Source organism: Malus domestica, chromosome 08 (genome assembly GCF_042453785.1).
Source record: "Malus domestica chromosome 08, GDT2T_hap1".
In the NCBI taxonomy this organism is placed as follows: Eukaryota; Viridiplantae; Streptophyta; class Magnoliopsida; order Rosales; family Rosaceae; genus Malus; species Malus domestica.
Genome location: NC_091668.1, coordinates 18863425 through 18887956, shown reverse-complemented (window position 1 = coordinate 18887956; position 24532 = coordinate 18863425). Strand labels below are relative to the sequence as shown.

At 39.0% G+C, this 24532-nt stretch overlaps 2 protein-coding genes and 1 long non-coding RNA gene across 3 annotated transcripts; 1 reads left to right on the top strand and 2 right to left on the bottom strand.

Annotated features, from left to right (window-relative positions):
* The first annotated feature begins 2874 nt into the window (after nt 1–2874).
* On the top strand, nt 2875–6553 carry LOC103441572 (chlorophyllide a oxygenase, chloroplastic). Its single transcript, XM_008380254.4, has 9 exons — nt 2875–3039; nt 3518–3751; nt 3948–4052; nt 4220–4495; nt 4737–4884; nt 5007–5191; nt 5300–5412; nt 5546–5840; nt 5933–6553. The coding sequence occupies exons 1-9, from the start codon at nt 2938–2940 to the stop codon at nt 6101–6103; spliced, it is 1629 nt and encodes a 542-aa protein (XP_008378476.3). The 5' UTR covers nt 2875–2937; the 3' UTR covers nt 6104–6553.
* On the bottom strand, nt 6484–7920 carry LOC103441573 (uncharacterized). Its single transcript, XR_530274.4, has 3 exons — nt 7128–7920; nt 6949–7039; nt 6484–6779 (listed from the first exon to the last, which is right to left on the bottom strand). It is a non-coding gene; the product is annotated as an uncharacterized lncRNA (long non-coding RNA).
* A 9469-nt stretch (nt 7921–17389) lies between these two features.
* Nucleotides 17390–20200, bottom strand: LOC103441574 (BTB/POZ domain-containing protein At1g21780). Its single transcript, XM_008380255.4, has 4 exons — nt 19818–20200; nt 19576–19727; nt 18561–18676; nt 17390–18271 (listed from the first exon to the last, which is right to left on the bottom strand). Exons 1-4 carry the CDS (start codon nt 19928–19930, stop codon nt 17666–17668), a joined length of 987 nt encoding a protein of 328 aa, XP_008378477.1. The 5' UTR covers nt 19931–20200; the 3' UTR covers nt 17390–17665.
* Nucleotides 20201–24532: the final 4332 nt, after the last annotated feature.

Below are 24532 nucleotides of genomic sequence, written 5' to 3'. Positions count from 1 at the left end.
GGATGCAAATTTGTCCTTCACTTTGAGTTGCCTACTTACTCTATCTCATCCTCCTCTCTCCGTTCACCACCTTCTCTCTTCACCTCTTCCTCTCTTTTTTGTCTTCGCCTTTGCTTCTCTTGCAATCTTCTTATCTTCTCCTCTATTCTCCAAACCAAACAAAATTGACCGGACATTAGCCAAAACCAAACTAAATTCATAGACTTCCTAGAAGTAATTTAGAAAAAAAATGCACATAGAATGTGCTTAGGTAAAAAGCACTAAAAACATTTCTACCAAATTTTCTCTTAAGAACGTTTAGTATCCAAATGAACAAACAACACGAATTGCAACACTTTTCTCGTTGGATAATGCTTGTTCCCCCATGGCCAGACTTACCTTGCCCTTTACTTATGATTAACGAACGTTTATTGTATGAATATTATAATCTGAATTGTTCATTCTCTTTATCATCATCTAAAGATTATATTTGTAAAAAAAATCATTCAATGGAGATCATTTAGTTATCCATACGTGTAAAACCAATCAACAATTTTCGTAGCATGTACCACCTCTTGACTGTCTATTTGTTTTATGCATATGAATGGTTGGATGATCTCGAAATTGGATAATTTTTTTAATGTCTGATCTTTAAATAATAATAAAGTGAATGAACAATTTCGATTATAATGATGGAACGGTAAAAGTTTGTTAGTCGCAAGTGAGAAGACAAGTAAGGCCATCTCCAACCGATGGCTAGCCAAAGGGCTCGTTTTAGCCCTCTGGCCCTCCAAGATTCTCCAAGATATTAATATTTTAATGAACAGTACAGGGCCATATTTGCCTCCGTCTCCAACCGAGGGCCAGAGGGCCAGAGGGCTCGTTTTAGCCCTGTCACAAAAAACCGTCTCCAACCGAGGGCCATAAGGCCAAACATAATTTATTATTTAAATTATTGAAAAATATTGAAGGAAATTATTGAAAAATTGAAAGAAATATTGCAGATGAAGGAAATATTGAAAAATATATTGAAGGAAATGTTGAAAAATATATTGAAGGAAATATTGCAAATGAAGTGAAGAATTGAAAGAGCTTCATCATATTTATAGAAGTTAAAAAAGGTTTAAATTCAAAAAAAAATAATAATTTGAATACAACAGCTAGCTGCAGTTAGCTTTAATTCAAATTAGTATTTGTGTCGGTTATAACCGACACTAATACTAATTAATAAATATCCCAGTAGCCGTTAGCTTTAATTCATTATATTCTATACTATTCCTGTCGGTTTTAACCGACAGGAAATCCAACACTTCAAAAAAAAAATGGCCAGCTTGGGGCAGGCTGGCTGGCTGGAAGTGGCCAGCCCTTCAGCCCTTCCCGATTCTGTGGGGCCCTCCCAGATTCTAGAGCCCTCTGGCCTGACCCTCGGTTAGAGACGGTTTTCGGACTATTTTCGGCCATTTGGCCTTCTGTACCCTTCGGTTGGAGATGACCTAAGTCTCCCCATAAAAGAGACAAACATTATCCTTTTTCATCCCATCCCGCGAGGCATAACAACAATCAAACCATTGCAGTGAGTAGACCTGGTATTTTGGACCCGACCCAACCCGTTAATATTAGCATTTGGGTGGATGCTTAATGGGTCGGGTCGCTAACGAGTCAACCCGTTAACAATCCGTTAAATAACGGATCACTTTGGGTCAACCCGTTAGACCCGTTAACACCCTTTAGTTGAGGATGTTTTAGTAATTTCAATAAAGTCTTAACAACAAAATATAAACTCTATGCAAAAATAAATAAAAATAATTGTTAAGAGATGTTAACGGGTGAAACGGGTGACCCGTTAGCTTAACGGGTTGGGTTAGAGTGACTTGTTAACTTAACGGGTCGGGTTCAACCCGACCCAAACCCAATAAACCCGACCCGTTTACAGGTCTAGCAGCAAGCAAATGCCCGAGCCAAAGTTGACGTTGTACCGACCCGACAGCGAAATTGAGCCCAACCCATTAAGCATGTCAAAGCGAACCCGACCCAAACCCAATAAACCCGACCCGTTTACAGGTCTAGCAGCGAGTAAATGCCTGGGCCAAAGTTGACGTTGTACTGACCCGACAGCGAAATTGAGCCCAACCCATTAAGCATGTCAAAGCGTATACTCTCTCTTTTCAAAATTTTAACTGACTTGAAAATAAGATGCTACACACTAAGCACTAATCACAATTCACAACCATCAACATCTTTGATCACAAACAATCACCCTTTTCCAAACAATTTATCTCTTTTTTTTTAAATAAAAAAGTGAAAAAAAAACAAGAAAAAAAGGACAATTGATGGTAAGTTTCGATTATTTACTCATTTTAGGTACAGTTATGGGGAATTTCATTCTGTCCGTGAACCGTAGCCACAGTCAAGTCTGTAAGCCGTGACCATAATTAAATAGACTCACCAGCTCGAAGCATCGAACCCGGGACGTTCCACATTTAAAAAATTAGCATGTGGCATTTTACCACAGTAGTGAAAAAGACTTGTGCTCTTGCATGATGACGTAAGTTCGACCTTCATCGGTAACTAATATAACAAATTTATCATTTAATTGAAAAATAAAATAAAATTAGAGGTGTAGCCCCCACCCACTTCGAAACCCAATCCACTTGAAAAATCGAAGTGCAAAGACAAAATACACTAAACGGGGTGGATAGATCAGGATATCTTGGTCATCCGAGCTGGCACCATATATGGGCCCCACTTCTGCCAGATACTCCTCAACACAAGCAAATAGCATGTGGAACTAGAGCTTGCCACGTGTTATCCAACTGCATCCACGTGGCGTGTCGTGGGAGGAGAACTGAGATCGCGGGCTACAGTAGCCACTTATCAACAAAACTTTCCAACAATAAATTTGTGACACCAATATCTCTTACGTTTTTCTCTCTCTCTCTCTCTCTCTCTCTCTATGCCATGAGTCTGTCAGCTTCAAACGCCATGACCATTGTAGCCACAGCTGCAGCTCTATCTCTGCCAATATCTTTTTGCAGAACGACCAAGCTTAGCACCAGGAAGGTACGAATTCAGACTTCACTTATCAATTCTGAGAGACTTGTACATTGAAATGTGGAATAATGCATGTTAGGGGCCTTTTTTCGAAAGCGGTTTAGATAATCGAAAGTGCTTATGATAATGTGTGGTATGACATATTATAAGTGTTCATGTATTGCAAAAGCGACTTTTAGGGTTTTTATTTCAAGTTTCGGTCGTTCTTCAAAGTTCAAACTGCTTATGTGGATAAGTGTTTTCTGGATAAGCATTTCCAAACAAGCCCATATCTAGTGTGTTTGATAAGTGCTTAGTGGAAAAGTATACAAATTTGGATAGGTTTCACCTTTATTTAAGTGGGCACAAGCTAATTTTGAAGGGGAATTTAGTTGGTTTGTTGGTTAATTGAGTTGTCGATTGAAACTAGTGCTTATGATCTTTATCTAATGAATGTAGACCAAATTATCATGTGGTGGCTTAGGTGGTTGGGTGTGTTAAATTTCAGGGTGTGAAAGGAGGATTTCGAGTATTTGCTGTATTCGGAGAGCAGTCAGATATAGAGAAGAAGAATGCTTGGAGCACACTCTTTGATGTGGAGGATCCAAGGTCGAAATTTCCACAATCTAAGGGCAAGTTTCTGGATGCAAACCAGGCCTTGGAAGTTGCTAGATTTGATATACAGTATTGTGATTGGCGAGCTCGGCAAGATGTGCTCGCAATCATGCTCCTCCATGAAAAGGTCAGAGTGCTAATATGAGTAACTTCTATCTGGATTCTAGACGATATATCAAGTTCGAATCTCAAAATCTTGAAAAATGCTAGTGATGCGCATTGAGCATTGATTCATGGGAGGAAACTATTGTTTAGTTAGTAATTATCTTATTAGCTTTTGAAATTTTCCGTTGGGATTCTTACACTCGAGTATGGCTGCTCAGGTTGTGGACGTTCTAAATCCTCTAGCCCGAGAATATAAGTCTATAGGTACAGTCAAAAAGGAGCTCGCAGAGTTGCAAGAAGAACTAGGGGAGGCTCATAGACAGGTACATAATTTTTTAACACCTGAAGATATAAAACCTTGTAACTTGCAAATAACTTGAAATTGCCTTCCATTTATCCGCCTTGAAAATTGAGTAGCACTTACGAAGATTAATTAGTTCTAGACCATTCAGCTGATCAGAGGCTTACTATTGAAATTGATTTACAACAGGTTCATATATCGGAAGCAAGGGTTTCCACAGCGTTGGATAAATTGGCTTACATGGAAGAATTAGTGAATGATAAGCTGTTACAGGATAGAGCAACTACATCTTCCGAGGAAGGATCCCCTTCTCCCAGCACTTCTACGCAATCTCTAGATTCTGTAAAAAGGAAGCCTCCTCGAAAAAGCTTGAACGTTTCAGGTCCAGTTCAATCCTACCATCCCCGATTGAAGAATTTTTGGTATCCTGTTGCCTTCACCACTGACCTGAAAGATGATACCATGGTAGGCTAGTTCTTCGAATTTGTCATTCATTATTTGTGCATTAGCTACATCAGCCTTAACAACAACAACAAAAAACATAGTTAGTTCAGTGGCATAGGTTTTCGTTGCTATATTATAGTTTGAACATTATGGAGTTTGATATTATCTATCGGATTACACTTCTTCTGCGGAGTTAATCTTTTGGAGAACTTGTTTTCTAGTATGTCTTATAACAAGAGTCTCATCGATTTTCCTTTTTCAGGTGCCACTTGATTGTTTTGAGGAACCATGGGTTCTCTTTCGTGGAAAAGATGGGAAACCTGGATGTGTGCAGAATACTTGTGCGCACAGAGCTTGCCCTCTTGACCTCGGCTCAGTAAATGAGGGCCGTATCACGTGCCCTTACCATGGTTAGTGACATGTTTAAGGGGCATTGCCATTTGCGCTATATTTAGGTCATAAAGTACGACAATGGACATTTTATGATTATAGGACTCAACAGTTTGACAACATTGTGATGGATAAATTTCAGGGTGGGAGTATTCAACCGATGGAACATGTGAAAAAATGCCATCTACGCGATTACACAAAGTGAAGATTAAGTCATTGCCATGTTTCGAGAAAGATGGAATGTTGTGGATTTGGCCCGGTGCTGATCCTCCGTCAGCCACCCTTCCTTCTTTACAACCTCCTGCAGGATTTCAAATCCATGCCGAGGTATGCTACAGATAAAATTCTTATCCTTTTACCTCTTCTAAAACAAGGTTTAGTGATTGTTTCTATACGTGGACGAGTGTTGTAACATTTTTCTACTGTTGTTGGCAGCTCGTCATAGAACTCCCAGTGGAACATGGGCTGCTTCTTGATAACCTTTTAGATCTCGCTCATGCTCCTTTCACTCACACGTCCACCTTCGCGAAGGGATGGAGTGTTCCTAGGTTTGTTTCTTGTTTCTTTTTTGTAGAATCGAATATCTATCCATCAGTGTGGAGTTGCTTCTGTTGTAGCGCGTTGTTTCACAACAAATCCTTTCCATCAGGACTTAATGTGGTGAATGATCTGAATTTTCAGCTTCGTGAAATTCTTGACGCCTACGTCTGGCCTCCAAGGATATTGGGACCCTTATCCTATAGATATGGAATTTCGACCACCTTGTATGGTAAATTCAACCATCGGGATCTCAAAACCGGGAAAACTGGAAGGGCAGAGTACTAAACAGTGTTCCACACATCTTCATCAACTCCATGTATGCTTACCTTCTTCGAGAGGTAAAACAAGGTTATTATACAGAATGTCACTGGATTTTGCGCCCGTGCTGAAGCACGTTCCATTCATGAACTTTATGTGGAGGCATTTTGCCCAACAGGTAAACAAAATTGTTTGTGACATACGTTACTTTTCACATAACCTTTTTTTCTCGCATTCCTGCTTACAAAATTTCTTGTGTTCAATCCACAGGTTTTGAACGAGGATCTAAGGCTCGTGCTAGGTCAACAAGAGCGAATGAACAACGGGGCAAATGTCTGGAATTGGCCGGTGACGTATGACAAGCTAGGAGTGAGGTACAGACAATGGAGAGACGCCTTGGAACGAGGAGATAAACAACTACCCTTCACCAAATCAACTTAAACCCGAATCCAAAACAACAAATCCCTCTTTGCTATGAAAAACTCTGGAACCAACCTGCTTGCTTGAATGGTCTGCTCCTGCACAAACTCGCAAATAACATGATCATCCACTAACTGGCTGACAAGCCCTGGCAGTTTGGTACTACTCCTTGGCTCAAATAAACCAATCCAAGAGCGACGCGGCGGGAACTTTTAACTGATCTGAGGCAAAGAAGAAAATAGTATCTGCATAGAAACACCCTTGTACAATTGAAGAGAAGAAGCTGTGCACTACTCTTTTTTTTTTTTTTTTTTTGGCTTTCTTTTTTGTGTACAGTGTTAATATCTTTTTCCTTTTTTCTCCTTGAATGCCTTTGATTTGTAACGTAAGCAAAGCGTTCGTTCATAGTAAAGAGGACAAAAATCTTTTAGCATTGTCGATAACGAATACAATGACATTCGTCTTTGCCAAGACTCAAGAAACCACTCTTACATTACACATTACATATAAACTTGTGCTGCATTTTCTATTTACCTTAAACTATGAACGCCGAATTTTTTCTATCTAGCCTTCGTGCACTTGGCTCAGATACTCATAGCAGCTTGCTAATGCATCAAGTCCCCTGCACTTCAGTTCCAAGCACAACACCGGAAACTTTCCATAAGACTCCCTCCGTCGTCGGTAACATAGCAGAAAGCTGAATGGCTCAATGCAATCAATTAAATCATTAGTTCCTTCGTGTTGGTTAGAAACTTGGATTGACCTTTAGTTAAAAGTGATATACAAATCAATAATTGCTATGGATTTATATGAATGATCACATATCAATACGCAAACACACAAAATTTATAGAGAAGCGGCCATACCAGGACAAGAACCTTGCCACCAGCTATCAAACACCGCGATTTCGATCATAATCCCGTTAGGCCAATGTGATCAAGCGAGCAGGTGTGGCAACTGAGAAACACCAACTGGTTAATATAATCACGTCAATCACTAATCCAATCCAATACAAGATATCCCAAATTCAAGTTCAAGAATTTACCTTTCGCAATCCAATCCAATCCAATGCAATCAAGTGGGCATCTTGAAGCGGCAATAGGGGCACATGTGACTTCTCTTCAGCCATTCAACAATGCAATCTTTATGATACAGATGATTGCAGGGCATGAGCACAACCTCCAATCCGGTCGAAAGCTCCTCCAAACAGATGCTACATTCCTTGCTCACACCCAAATTCTCAATATTTACAGTCTTTAGTCCGGCACCCAATGACTTGGCGGCCGGGACAGGATTATAAACCAGCCCAGATTCCACAATAGCCCTCTCAATCTGTTCCCGGTCATCAAAAGGGGTCACAGCAAGGACATCCAAATCCAGCGGGACTACTATCGGCTCAGCATTTTCAGAGTTCCGGGTAATCTCCACGGCCAAAGCATAAACTTCCGGCACCAGAGTCTCCACAAAGTCCATGGAAACTCCAGTCCCGGATAGAATGGTCTCGATTGTTTCTCGGGTCTGTGAGAAAAACACATGAAAGGGGACAAGGAACGATTGTTGGATTGAATTGAGTGGGACAATCAAGTCCTGGGGGAAGAAAAGTTGGAGTTGGTGGGTGAAGTTGAAGTGGAAGATGAAACAGTCGCAGGATAGGAGGTGGTGGGTGTTTGGTAGGGCTTGGTTTTGCTGAGTGATTGAGTATTGGTAGAGGGTGGAAGCCATTGGAGAGCTCAGAGAAACAAACTGTGAGGAAGAGAAAGTAGCAAAGGGGTTCGTTCTTAAAGTTTTGGGAAAATTCTTTTGGTCTGTAATTTGATCGAGATTGTGGAAAAAGTATCGAATTGTGTGAATTTATGTGTTACTTACTTAGTCCAGTCGGTTTGCTGGGCTACCCAGGTTCCAAGTAACATTACCAATTCCAATTGGCAAAGAAAAAAGTGTAAACTGCCGATTTTCCCTATAAAGTTTCACTTAATTTTTTATTTATCTTTAAATTGAAAAATTGAAAAATTGAAAAATCAAGGACTTGAACTAATTATTCTGACCAATTTTTCCAACTGTTAGTTTTTTATTTATTCTATCCAAATTTCTGTTAAATGAAAATATGTGCACAATATGTGAGAATAGTTTGGTCGCTTCGTTCTTTAAAATAATTGAAAACCTTAGATTTTTAAAGCGTTGACTTGTGCAAATATGTGTGAATCTATAGTGTTTGCGTCTGAAGGTCTAGCGAAGTAACATTTTCATTCTCAAATGAGAGTCATGTGGTGTGCACAAGATAAGAGTTAACGTTAATTTGGCTGAAATTTATGGAAAACTAACGGTAAGGGAGAAATGGGCCTAAACAATTAGTTTAAGTCCTTGATTTTCCAATTTAAAAGTTCATGGGTAAATCAAAAGTTTGGTGAAAGTTCAAAGGGAAAATCGACAGTTTAATCAAATAAGAAAAATCTTTTGAGGTCTAGTGTTCGAATCTTATCTCTGTAGTTTAATATCTTTTGTTAGAAAAAAAAAACAAAATAAAAGTTTAGTAGATAAAAAAAAAGATAAGATATTTAGGCTTGTAGCCGAAAAATAACTTAGGAATTTTTAGCAAAGTTTGTTTTTATTCTTAGGACATCTTATTCATTGCTTCTAAGAGAAATGTTAAGGCTCATACTTTTTGCACAATGTTTTATAATATTAGCACGGGAAATAAAGTTAAACTCAGAGTTCATAAAAAGTTCCACCTTGAGAGTCTCCTTAACATTTCTCATGCTTCAATTGTGTGCAATTGGGTTCACACTTTTGAGTAACAACACTTTGTAATAATTGAGTTTGGATCATTGTGGGACTATAATTTTTCAAGACCAAAATAAGGCTGATTCGAATACAATTACCTCATAGGTTCGATCATGAACTCACCAACTTCAGATGAAATTGTATCAGACGGAGCAGGGTGCCACCATCACTCTACTCCGAGGCAACAAGCGGAGTCCTAGTGACTCTGCTGGATGACCATGCTTGTTTCGCAGAACACACGATCTGATCCGGATATGGGCAGAATCAGATTCTATAAGTCTTGGAGTCCCTACAATCTAGGGATAAGCATGCGACGCAAGTAATCACAACTCCTAAGAGAACGCAATATCTACTTACTAGATATCCTCTAAGATTCTCGTGGCTTAGAACGAGAATTTTATCCTTAAAAAAAATCTCTCTCACGGTATAAATACACTCATCTAGGATTCATGTACGGTAAAACAATCTACCCACTTGAATTCTCTTGCCCACTGTTTGACTCAAATCATTCATTAACTTAACCGTCAGACAGCATTTGGGCTGCACATTCTGGATATAGTTACAAGATCAACATCGAAATTTTTTCACTCTTCATCGTACACATACCAAGTCCCCATATACTCCCTTCTTCGCCATTCTATAATGTGGTTCATCCATTGAAATCGTTCATGTACCTTGTGAATAATTGTTCTTGAAAAAATAATCAGATGTCGAAAATTGTTTCAACAACAACAACAACAACAAAGCCTTTTCCCACTAAGTGGGGTCGGCTAAATATATGAATCCTAGAACGCCATTGCGCTCGGGTTTGTGTCATGTCCTCCGTTAGATCCAAGTACTCTAAGTCTTTTCTTAGGGTCACTTCCAAAGTTTTCCTAAGTCTTCCTCTACCCCTTCGGCCCTGAACCTCTGTCCCGTGGTCACATCTTCGAACCAGAGCGTCAGTAGGCCTTCTTTGCACATGTCCAAACCACCGTAACCGATTTTCTCTCCTCTTTCCTTCAATTTCGGCTACTCCTACTTTACCTCGGATATCCTCATTCCTAATCTTATCCTTTCTCGTGTGCCCACACATCCAACGAAGCATCCTCATCTCCACTACACCTACGTGTTGATGCTTCACCGCCCAACATTCTATGCCATACAGCATTACCGGCCTTATTGCCGTCCTATAAAATTTTCCCTTGAGCTTCAATGGCCTACGACGGTCACACAACACGCCGGATGCACTCTTCCACTTCATCCATCCAGCTTGTATTCTATGGGTGAGATCTCCATCAAATTCTCCGTTCTTTTGCAAGATAGATCCTAGGTAGCGAAAACGGTCGCTCTTTGGTATTTCCTGATCTTCGATCCTCACCCTTAACTCATTTTGGCCTCCGTTTGCACTGAACTTGCACTCCATATATTCTGTCTTTGATCGGCTTAGGCGAGGACCTTTAGATTCCAACACTTCTCTCCAAAGGTTAAGTTTCGCGTTTACCCCTTCCTGCGTTTCATCTATCAACACTATATCGTTTGCGAAAAGCATACACCAAAGAATATCATCTTAAATATTAAGTTTGTGATCTTCGCTAGATTGCTCCGGTCATTAGTGTGGATAAGTATGTAAATGGATAGAGACAGGAAGCAAACACAAGATGTACGTGGTTCACCCAGATTGGCTACGTCTACAGAGTAAAGGAGTTCTCATTAATTGTGAAGGGTTTACACAGTATATAGGTTCGAGCTCTCCTTTAGTGAGTACAAGTGAATGATTTAGTACAAATGACATTAGGAAATATTGTGGAAGAATGATCTCGTAATCACGAAACTTTTAAGTACCGAAGTGTGGTATCGTCTTCACTTGCCTTATCTGTCTCATAGGTAGATGTGGCATCTTCTTTGGAATTACTCTTCCTCCCTCCAGGGGTGGTATCTTTAACTGGTGGAGATGCACAAGGTAATGTATCAATTTCACTTAACGCTTACTTGTAGTTTCAGGCTTGGTCAAGCGCGATACAAACCATGTAGTAGGAGTCCCCCAAGTCGCCGAGCTAGGGGATCTGCTGAAAGAGGTGACAGACAAGGTAAGCAATCAGAGCTCCAAGCAATCAGTCCCAGATCGGAAGTTTGATTTCGAGTTCCGGCTGATTGTTATCCTTCTCCTTATCTTGCAGGTAGCATGAAGGATAAAGAGAAGAAAAGGAGAAAAGGTGATATGAGATACTTTTGCTTTTGAAGAAGTAACTTTCCACAGACTTATTCTTGAACTGGGCTGGAGGGTTTTCTTGTTTCCGCCAGAGTATAAGGCCGACTGAAGAATTTGAGGGTCAAAACAAGTCCATCAAATCTAGAGTACGTTCGACCCTGCTGATATGGGATACTTTTGCTGTTGACAAAGTAGTGGATGTATCGGCACGTGTTCTGTTGCGCTTGTCTCCACATGCTTCCTTGTATCCTTCTCACTTGCCCTATTTGTTCCTCAGGCAGATGTGGTATCTTCTCAGGAAGCATAAGATGTTGAAGATGAGTACTCGAGAGCAATGGGGTTCCAGGCAGTCAGTTCCGGACTGGAAGCTTGATTCCAAGTGCTGACTGATTGCTCTCTTTCTCCTTGTCTTGCAGGTAAGAACAAGGCCAAAGGAAAAGACAGGGAAAAATCATGATATGGGATACTCTTACTTTTAACCCTGATGATATGAGATATTCTTGCTCTAGTGTAGCTTGTTTGCAGAGGTATTCTCGGGGGGAAAGAAAGCTGAGTATTTCGAGAGGCTTCGTTGGGAGTGCCCTCTCAGATATGAAGAAGGGTTGAGCATTTTTGCAGGTCTGCCTGTCAGTTGAGGATGGAGGTCGACATATATAGGAGTCTCCCTAACAAGGAGTAATACTATTCTTTTACCCTGCTTGGTCATAGCACGGTAGTGGGAGCTGCCAGCTTCACGTGTTTTAACTCTGTCATAGCACTTTGAAAAAGTGGTCTGTGGTATCTGGAAAGCTGATGTTACGTGTGAAGATTACAGACAAGCTTTATCCAAGGAGATCTGGCTCTCGAAGTTGAGAAAGCGGTGTGAGGATTACAGACAAGCTTTATCTAAGAGGCTTTCGAAGTTGAGAAAGCGGTGCCTCTTCGGTTTTCGAACAAGCAATCATGTTGGGGATCTGTCTCGAGATTCGGAGAACGGTGCCTCTTCGATTTTTGAGAAAGCAATCCTGCTAGGAGTCTGGCTCTCGAGATTCTGAGAGCGGTGTCTCGTCGTTTTTTGAGAAAGTAATTATGTTGGGAGTCTGGCTCTCGAGATTCGGAGGACGGTGCCTCTTCGATCTTGAAGCAAGCAATCTTGTTGGGAGTGTTTTCTCGAATGTGAGTAAAGGTTAGGCCTGTTTGCTAGTCTACCTTGCCACAGAGCACAGAGGTTGACCCACAGGGACTTTCCAATTATCCAACAATGGTCCTGTTCCTTTACCCTTGTGGGTAATAATATGGTAGCTAGACCTTCAAAATTTATGTGTCTAAACTTTGTTAGTGTTGTTGCTTTGCTATTCTTTTACCTATCTTGGTCATAGCGATGTAATGGGAGCTGCAAGCTTCACGTGTCTAAACTTTGTCAGAGATTTTTGGCAAAGTTATATGTGGTACCCGTTGGCTGATGTTGCGTGTGGAAAGTGAATGATTGAACAGTAACATTCACGTGCTTTCTGCTTCACTAGAAATCTTCGACAGGATGCCCGTAATTTCTGCAAAGTTGAGTGTGCATGTGACAGGTGCTGACAAGGCTGAAAAAGCAAGTGCCTCTTCGATTTCTGAGATCGGCTCTCGTGGTCTCTGAGCAGCCCAGCTTTTGAGAAAGCAAGCGCCTCTTTGATTTCTGCGATCGACCTTCGTGGTCTTTGAGCAGCCCAGCTTTTGAGAAAGCAAACGCCTCTTCGATTCCTGAGATCGGCCCTCGTGGTCTCTGAGCAGCCCAGCTTTTGAGAAAGCAAACGCCTTTTCGATTTCTGAGCAGGCGCCTCTTCGATTTCTGAAGCTCCATCGAGTGCGGATTTTTATAGAGGCTGGTATTAAGTTCCAAAGCACACTTGAATCTCCACCAGTAGAAGCTCCCTTTTTGCATTTCTAAGATTTTGATTTGTCCGACCTCTTTTCTCTTCAACACCTTTGAAAATGTCTGGCCCCTCCGACCGTCGTTTTGACTTGAACCTTGTTGAAGAGGCAGCCACGCCTTCTCCAGACAACATATGGCGCCCATCCTTCTTATCCCCTACTGGTCCTCTTACCGTTAGGGATTCCGTTATGAAGTGATGAGTCTCAAACAGGATATTAGAGGGCTCAAGCATGAGAATAAACAATTGCACCGGCTCGCTCATGACTATGCTACAAACATGAAGAGGAAACTTGACCAGATGAAAGAATCTGATTGTCAGATTTTACATGATCATCAGAGGTTTGTGGGTTTGTTCCAAAGACATTTATTGCCTTCGTCTTCTGGGGCTGTACCGCGTAATGAAGCTCCAAATGATCAACCTCCGATGCCTCCTCCTTCTAGGGTGTTGTCCAGTACTGAGGCTCCGAATGATCCCCCTCCGGTGCCTTCTCCTTCTGAGGCTCTGCCGACTGCTGAGACTTCTCCTAAGCAACCTTTGTGAAGGCTCCATCTTGTTTGTTTATTTTGACTCGTGTATATGTACATATTTGTAACTTCTTAGAGATATCAATAAATAAGCTTTGTTTCATTTCAACGTATTGTGTTAAATACACCAAAGCCTTCTTCACTAAGTTCTTTGAATTTTTCTTTTGTTGAAGCTTGTATGTTGAAGCTTTGTGAGTGGAGCATGTAAGTTGAGGTAGTGTTCCCTTAATTTCCCGAATGGGGAAAACTTCTCGATTGGAGACTTGAAAAATCCCAGTCACTGAGTTGGGTCGGCTATATGAATCTTTGAACGCCATTGTGCTCGATCCTGTGGCATGTCCTCCGTTAGATCCAAGTACTCTAAGTCTTTTCTTAGAGTCTCTTCCAAAGTTTTCCTAGGTCTTCCTCTACCCCTTCGGCCCTGAACCTCTGTCCCGTAGTCGCATATTCTAACCGGAGCGTCAGTAGGCCTTCTTTGCACATGTCCAAACCACCATAACCGATTTTCTCTCAGTTTTCCTTCAATTTCAGCTACTCCTACTTTACCTCGGATATCCTCATTCCTAATCTTATCCTTTCTCGTGTGCCCACACATCCAACGAAGCATCCTCATCTCCGCTACACCCATTTTGTGTACGTGTTGGTGCTTCACCGCCCAACATTTTGTGCCATACAGCATCACCGGCCTTATCGCCGTCCTATAAAATTTTCCCTTAAGCTTCAATGGCATACGACGATCACACAACACGCCGGATACACTCTTCCACTTCATCCATCCAGCTTGTATTCTATGGTTGAGATCTCCATCTAACTCTCTGTTCTTTTGCAAGATAGATCCTAGGTAGCGAAAACGGTCGCTCTTTGGTATTTCCTGATCTCCGATCCTCACCCCTAACTCATTTTGGCCTCCATTTGCACTGAACTTGCACTCCATATATTCTGTCTTTGATCGGCTTAGGCGAAGACCTTTAGATTCCAACACTTCTCTCCAAAGGTTAAGCTTCGCATTTACCCCTTCCTGAGTTTCATCTATCAACACTATATCGTTTGCGAAAAGCATACACCAAGGAATATCATCTTGAATATGTCTTGTTAACTCATCCATTACCAACACAAAAAGGTAAGGACTTAAGGATGAGCCTTGATGTAATCCTACAGTTATGGGGAAGCTTTCGGTTTGTCCTTCATGAGTTCTTACGGCAGTCTTTGCTCCTTCATACATATCCTTTATAGCTTGGATATATGCTACTCGTACTCCTTTCTTCTCTAAAATCCTCCAAAGAATGTCTCTTGGGACCCTATCATACGCTTTTTCCAAATCTATAAAGACCATGTGTAAATCCTCTGTCCCATCTCTATATCTTTCCATCAATGTTCGTAAGAGATAGATTGCCTCCATGGTTGAGCGCCCTGGCATGAACCCGAATTGGTTGTCCGAAACTCGTGTCTCTTGCCTCAATCTATGCTCAATGACTCTCTCCCAGAGCTTCATTGTATGACTCATTAGCTTAATACCCATATAGTTCATGCAATTTTGTACGTCGCCCTTATTCTTGTAAATAGGCACCAAGGTGCTCTTTCGCCACTCGTTTGGCATCTTCTTCGTTTTCAAAACCCTATTGAAAAGGTCAGTGAGCCATGCTATACCTGTCTCTCCCAAGGCTTTCCACACTTCAATCGGTATATCGTCTGGGCCCACTGCTTTTCTATGCTTCATCTTCTTCAAAGCTACAACCACTTCTTCCTTCCTGATTCGACGATAAAAGGAGTAGTTTCTACATCTTCTGAGTTACTCAACTCCCCTAAAGGAGTACTCCTTTCATGTCCTTCATTAAAAAGATTATGAAAATAACCTCTCCATCTGTCTTTGACCGCGTTCTCTGTAGCAAGAACCTTTCCATCCTCATCCTTGATGCACCTCACTTGGTTTAGGTCCCTTGTCTTCTTTTCCCTTGCTCTAGCTAGTTTATAGATATCCAACTCTCCTTCTTTGGTATCTAGTCGCTTATACATATCGTCATAAGCAGCTAACTTAGCTTCTCTCACAGCTTTCTTCGCCTCTTGCTTCGCTCTTCTATACCTTTCACCATTTTCATCGGTCCTATCCTTGTATAAGGCTTTACAACATTCCTTCTTAGCCTTCACCTTTGTTTGTACCTCCTCATTCCACCACCAAGATTCCTTTTGGTGTGGAGCAATGCCCTTGGACTCTCCTAATACCTCTTTTGCTACTTTTCGGATACAGCTAGCCATGGAATCCCACATTTGGCTAGCTTTCCCCTCTCTATCCCACACACACTGGGTGATTACTTGCTCTTTGAAAATGACTTGTTTTTCTCCTTTTAGATTCCACCATCTAGTCTTTGGGCACTTCCAAGTCTTGTTCTTTTTCCTCACTCTTTTGATATGTACATCCATCACGAACAAGCGATGTTGATTAACCAAGCTCTCCCCCGGTATAACTTTGCAATCCTTACAAGTTATACGGTCCCCTTTCCTCATTAGAAGAAAATCTATTTGTGTTTTTTGACGACCCACTCTTGTAGGTGATCACATGTTCTTCTCTCTTCTTAAAGAAGGTGTTGGCTAAGAAGAGATCATATGCCATTGCAAAATCCAAGATAGCTTCCCCATCCTCATTTCTTTCCCCAAAACCATGGCCACCATGAAAACCTCCATAGTTGTCTGTCTCCCTGCCCACGTGTCCATTTAAATCTCCTCCTATAAATAACTTCTCCGTCTGAGCAATTCCTTGCACCAAGTCTCCAAGGTCTTCCCAAAATTTCTCCTTCGAACTCGTATCCAACCCTACTTGAGGTGCGTACGCACTAATCACATTGATGAGTTCTTGTCCTATTACAATCTTGATTGTCATGATTCTATCTCCTACCCTCTTGACATCTACAACATCTTGTGTCAAGGTCTTGTCCACAATGATGCCAACACCGTTTCTCGTTCTATTTGTGCCCGAATACCAAAGCTTAAACCCTGAGTTTTCTAGATCCTTTGCCTTAAGACCAACCCACTTAGTTTCTTGTAGGCACATAATATTTATCCTTCTCCTCACCATAACTTCCACTACTTCCATAGATTTTCCTGTTAAGGTTCCTATATTCCACGTTCCTAAACGCATTCTACTCTCTTGAACTCTACCTTTCTGTCCTAACTTCTTCACCATCCCCCGTCTAATAGGATCAAAGTACTTCTTTTGTGTGTCCTGTGTAAAGTTGATAGGAGCATATGCTCCCAAACAACTTTGAGTGGAGTCGTTCGAAAAGAAGTTTCTATGGCCCCCTTGCTCATTTAACACTGCATCCGGGTGCCGATGGAGATACAACGACCCTTGCTCACTTATCACTGTGCTCGGGCCACACAGCGCGCCACTTACGAGTGACGTCCTAGCTTTAGCGCGATTTCGTTCTGGATTCATTGTCATAAGGATTCGACGTAACTGTGGAGTGCCGGCTGTCGACTACCTGACGCCCTCCCCCTCCTCCTTTATCCGGGCTTGGGACCGGCAATGTAAGATAAACTTACATAGGCGGAGTTTCGAAAATTGTTTGATCATTAAAAATGTTCATACAGGCACAATACATCATATAAATATAAAATATCATTAACATGTTCATACATGAACAATACATCATATAAATATAAAATGATAATGACAAAATATAATTTGAGTGAATGTTTGAGGAGCGATACAATAGAATGAAAACCTAAAGGATAGATTATTTTGATAATAGACCTCAATTTCATCATAATATAATTTTTTTTTCCTTCTTGGAAAAAAAAAGTATAAAAAAAAAAGGAGACAACTATAGCAAACCACAATTATCCACCCATTTTGGTCTTGAGAGGCCATGGGAAATTTCACCCTCCTCGTGACCACAGTCAAGCAGAAATAAAATAGTTATCAAACAACCCTTAGCTTTTAACAATTTCAAAACCGAAATACGCAAATTCATTACAAGATTTAAGATTGGCTACAACAACATGCATTATCTCACTCAAACAACATGCATTATCTCACTCAAACAACACTTGAGAGCCAAAACTAAACTTCAGACTAACAACTCTCTTATGAGCTCACAACATCCTCATATATGCATATAACCAAAGGACTCACAAATGTACATACATGTATCTTTCACCTGATTGCATATGACACTAAGAATACCATGGTAACCTACACAGGCTTCCAAACAGTAAGCACCTCCTGAAACATTTCCGTCATCAATTCTCGGTCTGCATGCCTGAAAAAGTTACTTACTTCTTCTCTCACGTCATATATTTTTCCAAAATCAAACAAGTACATCAAGCATCCTTTCTTAAGCTTATTCAGCTGGTACAACCAGGCGTCTTGCAGCCTCTCAAGGACATTCGTTGAGTTAATATCTTCCAAAAGGCTTTCCTCACAAGCATCTTTTAAGTCTGCAATGTCGTACTTGTTTGCTGCCCCTAGAAGTGCCAACCGGTGCTTCCAGAAATCTTCTTGTTTAATGGTTCCATAGAGGTAACTTAGAAGTGCCATGCAAGATTCCAGGGACATGTCTACTATGTGGATTATGGAGGACTCTTTTTCCTTAAGGTCGTGACTGAACATGCTTTGGAACACGGGAGAAGTTGCAGAAAGAATTGCTTTGTGAGCTCTTAAACTGCCATCAGCAGTGTTGATAGTAACATCAGCATGGATGCCCTCATCAAGCATGCGAGAGAGGCACCGGAGAGTGCTTTGGGTTGACACAGATTGCATCAATCCATCAGCAGGCCATACAGGACTAGCTTCCCCGCCCTGATTTCATAAAATAACTTACCACTCTTAAAGGATGTATACATACATGGTTGAACTAAAATACAATTGCAAGAAATCATGTCCTCCAGACACTGGTACTGAGCTACATGTTAGTTAATCTAGGTAAAACAAGCTAAAAACAGAATAATTGTTTCCACGGTTAAATGATGGTTTGCCGCCCATGGTCCACCAGTGAGGAGATAACCAACAATAATGGAAATCCATTTGGTGTGATACAACAAATTTTATAAAGAAACTAACACACAGATAATTATGTTATGGAACTTACATTTGAATGGCATATCTTCAAGTCGAGAAACTCAACATCAATGATGAAGCGACCAAGGAAGGTGGAATCAACAGGCCAGACAAAGTCTTCACTTGTACGAAGCAGTCTTTCATGAACTGTAACAAGAGGCAGAACAACATCACAGGAGCAGAATTACTGCATAATGCATTCTGGATTAAAAGGAAAAGAAAAGGCCATAAAAAAGGAGATTTCTAAAACAAATATATGTGAGGTAAATATTTCTGATGACGTTTAAATTTTCCAGAGTTCCAGTGAGCGAGGGGAATTTTGCTGTCTGAATTTGTTGTGTCTAGTTACATATTAATTTATACCATGTTCTGACGAGCATGCTGAAACACAGGTATATGATATATTTGACAAGGGACATGTGAAGATCCTCTATCAGTTCTGCCTCAAAATATCACTGGAGAATTCATACAAAACATATCTAAGAAAACAACAAAAACGAAATCCATCAATATGGAACGAAAAGAATTCATCGGCCTTCACTCTTCAGATATGATACCATGACTCTGTACTACTTTTAATAACTCTACTAAGTTGGTAATGCTCTCCCACAACCCCATTTTCGTTGTGTAGGCAGCTCCCATTTCGCTAAGCACTACTACAGTATCGATTTTGTTTTCTTTTCCTCTGTAGTCTAATTATGTACTACTTCCAATAACTCGACTTAGCTATTGGCAACTTACGAACATTTCAATCACTCATATACTAACTTCCAAAAAAGTATAGAAACCATATCAAACCCATATGAACAATGGAAGAGATTGATCTATATTCGACTAAGAATTACCCCTTCGATTGAAAGAGAAACACCCTTTAGCATTTGAAGTTGCATTTTACACAATTTTGAGCTGATGCAACCCTAATAAAATCAATATAACCACATTCCCAAAGGTGACAAATCCACAGCAATCATCGTCACCAATCAATCACAAACCATCCCCAAAAAGTTCAAGAATTTTAATTGAAAGTGCAAGAGAAAGAGAAATACCAGGAGAGATGTAAGGCTTACGGCCGGGGCCGGGGCCGGGGCTAGAGACTCTGAGAACAAAGCGAGCAAGGGGAGGCTGTTCTTTCGACACCCGCGACGGCTCTGGAAACAGACGAATGTAGAGGTACCGATTCTTCTCTATCGAAAAATGCCTAATTTCCCAACCAAAAAAGATCATCAAATTTCATAACCCGCATAAACAGATGAATCAAAGTAAAAAAAATGCGTGTTGCGGGCAGTACCAATTCCAGATTCCGAGCCGGAAAGGGTCGGACTTTTTGTAAGAGCAAGGTCCGAAGTTCTCGATCCTCCATTGGGCTAATCGGGAGATTGTCTCCACTTTGGAATCGGCCATGTTTTGAGCTTTGAGCTTTCTGTCTCTCTATCTCTCTCTCTCTAGAGCTCCGCCAGCAGCAGTACCAGCAGGGTTTGAGGTTTTGGAGGCTGTCTCTCTCAGTCAGACTGAGTCTGAGAGTCTCAGAGAACCCATTGACATTGTGTGTTGCTTGTTGAGTGATGAGTTGTTTGTTGACGCGGTCCTCAGATACTAGTTCATACACAAACTTCCAAATACGTCGTCTCGTCGATTTCTTTCTTTCTATATCGAACACTGTTTATATTTTTCATAGAATATTAAAGGAATATTGACCTAAAAGCCATCTGTATAAAAATGCTTTTAAAATATCTGAAATCATTTTTTGTGAGAATATTTTTAAAACTAATTTTTAGTAAAAATACAAGTAAATTCTGAAAAAGCACTTAAAGCACATAACTGGTGATTCTTGCAAAATTCACTTCAAGTGTTTTTGAAACCCAAAAACACTTTCTCTAAAAGCTCTTTTAGTAATTTTAAAAGCACTTCTAAACAAGTTATATTTTATAAAAAAAATCTAAAATCTAAAATTTTATATATTAAACCTTTTTATTATCCTTCTAATAATTGTATTACCTTTGTTATTAAATTTTGTCTCACTCCTTAAATTTTGCTTGTGTTTAATGTTCTTTTATGACGTCAAGCATGGACTTGTAACTAAGTAGAGCCTTAAGTTAATTGGTTGTATGATGAGACTAAGCCAAGTCCAAAGCCTTGAAGGTCATATAAAGGGACCCTACCAACTATGGATAGATGGCAAATCACTATCAACAATTGAGATGAATTAAGCTTGCACAAAGATGTAATGCCTGAAAGGTAATAAGGGAAAGGGATTCTCTCCGGATCCCTTCCTCATAATCCATCAAATCAGAAGATTCGAACTATTGAAATTTGATCCAACGGCTAATTCCATATTAAAAAAAACTGAAAAAGGTATTTTAAAGTAGTAGAAAGTTATTACTTCCACATGAAAGTAACATTTTCTTTGTTGTGATGAATTATCAATCTTGCTGAGGAAGTAAAGGTGTCCATATCCACCCAAATGCAACTATCTATAGTGGGACATGACGTGACATTATTAATAATTATTAAAGAAGAAAACAACAAACGAAGGACACGAAATGGATTAAAAACAAAACAATTTAACAAATAAAGCCCCATGATAATAAGATTAAATGATATATGATTAAAAATATTACCAGGATTTATCTGATAACGTTTGAAAATGAAATGGTAAAGATTAATAATCTTTATATATAAAGCCAACAAATTTTTTTAGGGTCACAAGCTTCACCAAAAGTTTTTGAACAAAAATATCCCCAAAACAAAAAAAATTCAAAAGCAATCCAAAATAATGCATTAAATAATACAAGGGTATTTTTGTCATTTTAACAGTACTTTTTTTAATAATTAATTCTTTTAGTATAGTTTTTTTTTTAATTAGTACATTACAATAGGCTAGCAATAATGTGATTCAAACAATTGTTCATTAAATATTATTTTCTCTATTTGTAAACACGTTTAAAACATCTTAAGTGGCATGTAATGCTAGTTATAAAAAAAGTCTTTCGCACGCACATAATAATGTAATTAAATTAGTTGTCAAATGATTTTTTTTTTAACAAACAATAACATCTACACCAAGAATGAGGGGATGGGCTTAGCCTCACAATGGGCTAACAATAATGTGATTCAATCAGTTGTTTATTAAATATTATTTTCTCTATTCTTAATGTAAATTCAATAGAATTTCGATGGAAATTGAAAGACCGATTTTATTATGTGAGTTCAGCTACTTTGATTGGTTTGTGAGGGGTTTTTTCTAGCATAATCTAAGATTATTCATTTACTTCAAATATTTGACTTTTCTTTTGTCAATTCACGCATATAAATACATTTAAAACATGTAAGTCGCGCGTAGCACGCCGTGATTCAAAAAATATTTTCTGCATTCGCGTGAGGCTCGTGTGTAAAATGTTATGATTGAGAAAGAGGATTGTCCCTAAAACAATTGGGGTTAGCCTAGGGCTGGACGAAAAGTGTCCAATTCCTACTCTTTATCCACAACTTTAGACCATCTCCAACCGAAAAGGCTAAACATAGTTCTGCAAAAAAATATTTTTAAATGAACAGTGACAAACAATACTCATATATCATCTCCAATCGAAGGGGCTAAACATAATCCCTCAATAATTTGTTAGTTTTAAATTTTATACTTTAAATTTATTGGTTAATATAATTGAACTACCATTGAATGTTTTCAAATCTAGCCATTAAATTTGAATCAATTATCGCAATTGAGGAGTTGAGTGCCAAAAAAAGGGCTAAGAGGAGGGCTACATTTGGCCAACTTGATGCCCCTTTGGCCAAATAATGGCCAGGTGGGCTCCATAGAAGTATAGTCTAGCTATCGGTTGGAGATGATTTTTTGGGCAAATCATGCAATATTTTGGCTTTTGGACCTATAACCCTCCATTGCAGATGGCCTTACTTGCAAAGCATGGCTCGATGAACTTCTACAAGGGCTGAGAAGTGGGTTCCAGCCTGAAGAATGCAATGTTCTGTCTCTCACACAAGGATTTGTGACTTTGAGCTATAAATGAATGTGAGTCAGTCTCATAGTGCATCAAGAGAAAGATTCACATTCATTAGCAACTCACAATCATTCACGCACATATAAAAACTACTAATATGTAGATATTGGTTTATAAGTTGGGAAAGAGATTACACACTTTCACCTTTTCATTTAGCACTTAAACTTTTATTTTTGTCCTTTTATTTGTGTTGGGAAGGAAATTTACTCAATCATAAGGCTAGACAAAGATAAAGGAGTGCATGAGTGAAAGTAGAGTGCAAAAATTTAGTAAAAACTATAAACAAACACTTCAATCGAAAATGAACATTTGGACTCCTTTGGAAATACTTTTAAAGTGATTGAAAGTGCTATTAGTAAAAGTTTTTTTGAGTTCCAAAAACACTTGACGTGCATTTTGGAAGAAGCATCAATTATGTGCTTCTTGCAGGAAGCACTTTAAGTACTTTTGTAGAATTCACTTGTATTTTAACTAAGGATTGGTTCTGATAAAAAGGGTCTAATTACGTTTTACACCTTGGATTAAGATGGTTTTCAAATGGGCTATGAAGTTTCAACTTTTTCACATTGCACCTTGAGGTTTTGAACTTGTATCAGTTTCTATCTTTTGTTTGTTTGAACATCTAATCCTGCATTAAATTGATTTTTTTGTTAATATTGTGCCAATATTTCCTACACATCAATCTATATACGAGTCTCATGCTCACCATGTCATCAATTAAAGAAAGAACCAAACAGTCAGTCAAACCGAAGACATACATACTAATTGACTTATTTTCTTAGATTTAGTAGTCAGTACTAATCAAATGTCCATCTCTTCAGAAAATGCCACAAATTATTTGGAACATGTTTTTGTGAGACTAAGGTCCAGTTTGGTATTGCTTTTTTTTGCCAAAAATTGCTTCACTTTAAAGTTAAGCAGTAAAAATGTGTTTGGTAGAAATAAAATATACTGCTTATTTTAAAAATAATGGCCTCCAAACAACAACTTTTAAAAGCAGTTTTTAGTTTGCTTTTAAAAGCTGCTTTAATAAAAAGTGAAGTTGAGCCTTTAGAATAATTTCAATTCCTATAATAAGCTCATTAGTTTTAAACAATGACATTATTTATCCTTCTAGACACTACTTTTACATTGTTTTTCATACTCATAACACTTTTAAAAATACAGTTTATCAAACGCTCAACTGCTTTATTTTGCAGTTGATCATTATTTTTTTGCATCTGATTACTCTTAATGCATAGCATAAGCAATTTATTAAAAAAACACATCAATCCCAAACTAGCCCTAAGTGTATTCAATTGGAATTTTGAGGGAGTTTTTTTTTTTTTTTTTTTTTTTTTGTATTTTACAAACTAAGGGGTGTTAAATCGGGGTTTTAAGTGATTCGCTAAAAGTTTAGAGAATGTGTAGTCAAATTAGGATTTAGGTTTTAAAAGATTTTTTAGGTGGTAGATTTGATACGATTTGTAGAATTCAAATGGACTTTTGAGAATTGTGTAGATTTCTTTTGAGAGTTCTGGTGGATGTCTTAGATAAACTTCTTCTATAAATTTTTTTCCACACAAAAAAAAAAATGTCCAAATGCCAAGTCCAAATGTATTCAGTTAGAATTCAGGTACATTCAATTGGGAATTGGTTTTAAAAGATTTAATAAAATTAAAGAATTAAAAGAGATTAGAGAATAATGTATCTACAAGTAATTAAAATTTTGGGTAAATGACAAAAAACTACCTCAACTATTGGTGTCATGACACTTTCATACCTCATCTTTTAAAATTGACAATGTCATACCTCATGTTACGAATTTGTGCCAATGTTATACCTTCCGTTACTTGGCCGTGAATTTTTCAGTTAAATGCTGACGTAGCTTGATTCGGAGCCCACTTTCTATTAAAAAATTATTAAAAACTAAAAAAAAATTATTTAATATTTTTAAATATTAAAATAATAAAAAAAGTAAATTAAAAAATTAAAAAAAACTCAGGTCAGT